General features: G+C 55.8%; 1 protein-coding gene across 1 annotated transcript in view; it reads left to right on the forward strand.

Annotated features, from left to right (window-relative positions):
- NUMA1 (nuclear mitotic apparatus protein 1) overlaps positions 1-3584 on the forward strand; it is a gene marked incomplete at its 3' end in the record, with an annotated part of 78203 nt that overhangs the window by 40140 nt on the left and 34479 nt on the right. The window contains exons 11-12 of the mRNA XM_014957733.1: positions 208-325; positions 3433-3573. Coding sequence (XP_014813219.1) covers positions 208-325; positions 3433-3573 — 259 coding nt within the window. The remainder of the gene's footprint in view (positions 1-207; positions 326-3432; positions 3574-3584) is intronic.

Consider the following 3584-nt stretch of genomic DNA (forward strand, 5'->3'; position numbering starts at 1 on the left):
CATCTCCATCTCCCCTCTTTCAGGGTCAAACCCTTCCCCCTCCTCCTAGGGCTCCCCTCCCTCATCCAGAGTCCCTCCCCATCTCTCCTGGAGCCCCTTGAGGGACTGGAAGGGGGCTCCAAGGTCTAGATATCTCAGTACCTTAGTGTCCCCAGCGATGTCCTTGCCACCCCCCTTGGTTTTAACGACCCTCTCTCTGCCCCATAGCCTGATGGTGCGCTTGCACGAGGCCCTCAAGCAGTGCCAGGACCTGAAGACTGAGAAAGGCCAGATGAACCGAAAAATCAACCAGCTCTCCGAGGAGAACGGGGACCTTTCCTTCAAGGTAGGGGTGGGGGGAGCTGGGTGTCCCTCTTCGCGGCCCCCCAGGGTTTTGTGGTGGTAGGATTTGATGGTGGTGACCGATTCTGGGCTGTTTTTAGCTCCTCCTGTGAGGTGGAATCTGTTTTGGGCTCCAGATCCTGATCCCAAGGGGATCCATGGTGGGGGAGATAGGAGTTGGGGGGGAAATAGGTGCAGAGAATGAGCCCCCAGGACCTGGAATATCCATGGTTCATGGAATCATGGAATTGTTTGAGTTGGAAGGGACCTTCTAGAGACCATCCAGTCCAACCCCCCTGCCAGAGCAGGGTTGCCCAGAGCACATCACTCAGGAGCATCCAGGTGGGGCTTGAAGATCTCCAGAGAAGGGGACTCCACACCCTCCCTGGGCAGCCTGTCCCAGGGCTCTGCCACCCTCACCCCAAACAAGTTCTTCCTCACATTGGAGTGGAACTTCCCATGGTCCAGCTTGTGCCCGTTGCCCCTCGTCCTGTCACTGGGAACCACTGAGAAGAGTCCGGCTCCATCCTCCTTCAACCCTCCCTTGAGATCCTTGTCAGCATTGAGAAGGTCTCCCCTCAGCCTTCTCTTCTCCAGACTAAAGAGTCCCAGCTCTCTCAGTCTCTCCTCATCAGGGAGATGCTCCAATCCTTGAATCATCTCTGTTGCCCTTCGCTGGACTCTCTCCAGCAGTTCCCTGTCCCTCTTGAACTGGGGAGCCCAGAACTGGACACAGGATTCCAGTTGTGGCCTCACCAGTGCAGAGCAGAGGGGGAGAATGACCTCCCTCCACCTACTGGCCACACTCTTGGCCACAAGGGCTCATTGCTGGCTCATGGATGGTTCACTCTCCACCAGGACCCCCAGATCCTTCTCCTCAGAAGTGCTTTCCAGCAGGTCCACCCCTAACCTCTATTGGTGCTTGGGGTTCTTCCTCCCCAGGAGCAGGACCCTACACTTGCCCTTGTTGAACCTCATGAGGTTCTTCTCTGCCCAGCTCTCCAGCCTGTCCAGGTCACACTGGATGGTGTGTGACCTCTGGAGTGTCAGCCAGTCCTCCCAGTTTGGTATCACCAGTGAACTTGCTGAGGATACACTCTGTCCCCTCCTCCAGGTCATTGATAAATATGTTGGAAAGTCATGGGTTTGATGGATGGACCACTGGGTGGATAAGGAGCTGGCTGGATGGCTGCACTCAAGGGGTTGTGGTCAACGGCTCAATGTCCAATTGAAGGCCAGTGATGAGTGGTGTTCTTCAGGGGTCCATACTGGGACCAGTGCTGTTCAGCATCTTTGTTGGAGACATGGACAGTGGGATGGAGGGCACCCTCAGCAAACTTGCCGATGACATCAAGCTCGGTGGCATGGTTGACACACTGGAGGGAAGGGATGGCATCTAGAGGGACCTGGACAGGGTGGAGAGGTGGGCTCTTCTTCATGAACCGCATGAAGTTCAACCAAGCCAAGTGAAGGGTCCTGCACCTGGGACGTGGCAACCCCAGGCACAAATCCAGGTTGGGTGGAGAATGGCTGGAGAGCAGCCCTGAGGAGAAGGACTTGGGGGTGTTGGTGGATGAGAAGCTCAACATGAGCCATCAACGTGTGCTGGCAGCCCAAAAAGCCAACCCCATCCTGGGCTGCATCAGGAGAAGTGTGGCCAGTAGGGTGAGGGTGGTGATTCTACCCCCCTGCTCTGCTCTGGTGAGACCCCACCTGGAGCTCTGTGTCCAGCTCTGGAGTCCTCAGCACAGGAAGGACATGGACCTGTTGGAACTGGTCCAGTGGTGGCCATGGAGATGATCAGAGGGATGGAGCACCTCTGCTGTGAGGACAGGCTGAGAGAGCTGGGGGTGTTCAGCCTGGAGAAGAGAAGGCTCCGGGGAGACCTCAGAGGAGCCTTCCAATATCTGAAGGGAGCTCCAGGAGACCTGGGGAGGGGTGGTTGAGGCCCCATCCCTGGAGGTGTTCAGAAGCCGGGTTGATGTGGTGCTGGGAGGTCTGGTTTAGTGATGGTGGTGCTTTTTCTTTGTTGTGTGGGTGTTTATTTTTGTGGAAATTAGGTTGACGGTTGGACAAGATGATCTTGAAGGTCCCTTCCAACCTAGAAGATTCTGTGACTTTGTCAGGAAGTGCAGTGACAGGACAAGGGGCAATGGTTTTAAGTTGGAAGAGGGGAGATTTAGGTTGGATCTCAGGAAGAACTTGTTTGGTGGGAGGGTGGTGAGAGCCTGGCCCAGGTTGCCCCAAGAAGCTGTGGCTGCCCCATCCCTGGAGGGGTTCAAGGGCAGGTTGGAGGGAGCTTGGAGCAACCTGGTCTGGTGGGAGGTGTCCCTGCCCAGGGCAGGGGGTTGGAACTGGATGATCTTTGAGGTCCCTTCCAACTCTCACCATTCTGTGGTTCTATGTTAAAACTGGACCGAGTATTGACTCCTGGAGGCCACCACTGGTGACAGGTCTCCAACTCGCCCCTGCTCCATGAATTACAGCCCTCTGGGTGCTGTCCCACAGCCTGCCCTCACTCCTCCTCCCTGCCCCCTCATCAGGGTGGAGAGAAGCAGGGGTTGGTCTCTTCTCCCAAGTCACAGGTGACAGGACCAGAGGAAACGACCTCAAGTTGCCCCAGGGGAGGTTCAGGTTGGAGATTAGGGACAATTTTTCCATGGAAAGGGTTGTGAAGCCTTGGAATGGGCTGCTCAGGGAAGGGGGTTGAGACACCATCCCTGGAGGTCTTCAAAAGACGAGTTGACATGGTCCTGGGGGACGTGGGGTTTATTTTTTTGGGGTCAGAGTTGAGTTGATGGTTGGCCTAGATGACCTTGAAGGTTCCATCCAGCCTAGATGACTCCATCTGGCCCATGCTTCCTCAGTTTCACAGAATCACAGAATCTTCTAGGTTGGAAGGGACCTTCAAGATCATCTTGTTCAACCATCAACCTAATTTTGACAAAAATAGACACCCACAAAAATAGACACCCTGATGAGGACGTTATGGGAGATGGTTTCCCAGCGGATGCTGGGGAGAAGAGGGAGTTGAGCAAGATCCCTTGGGCATGGTGGGGTTCTGATGGAGGGGGGGGATGATTATTTTTCTCCCCCCCCTTCCTTGGGCAGCTGCGGGAGATCGCCAGCCACTTGGTCCAGCTGCAGGAGGCCCTCAACGAGCTTTCTGAGGAGCACAACTCTGCCCTGGCCCAGTCGCAGGAGAAACAGGGACAACTGGAGAGCGAGCTGCGCGCTGCCCTGCAGGACAAGGTGAGGGGTTT

The sequence above is a fragment of the Calidris pugnax genome, unplaced genomic scaffold (genome assembly GCF_001431845.1).
Source record: "Calidris pugnax isolate Ruff unplaced genomic scaffold, ASM143184v1 scaffold348, whole genome shotgun sequence".
In the NCBI taxonomy this organism is placed as follows: Eukaryota; Metazoa; Chordata; class Aves; order Charadriiformes; family Scolopacidae; genus Calidris; species Calidris pugnax.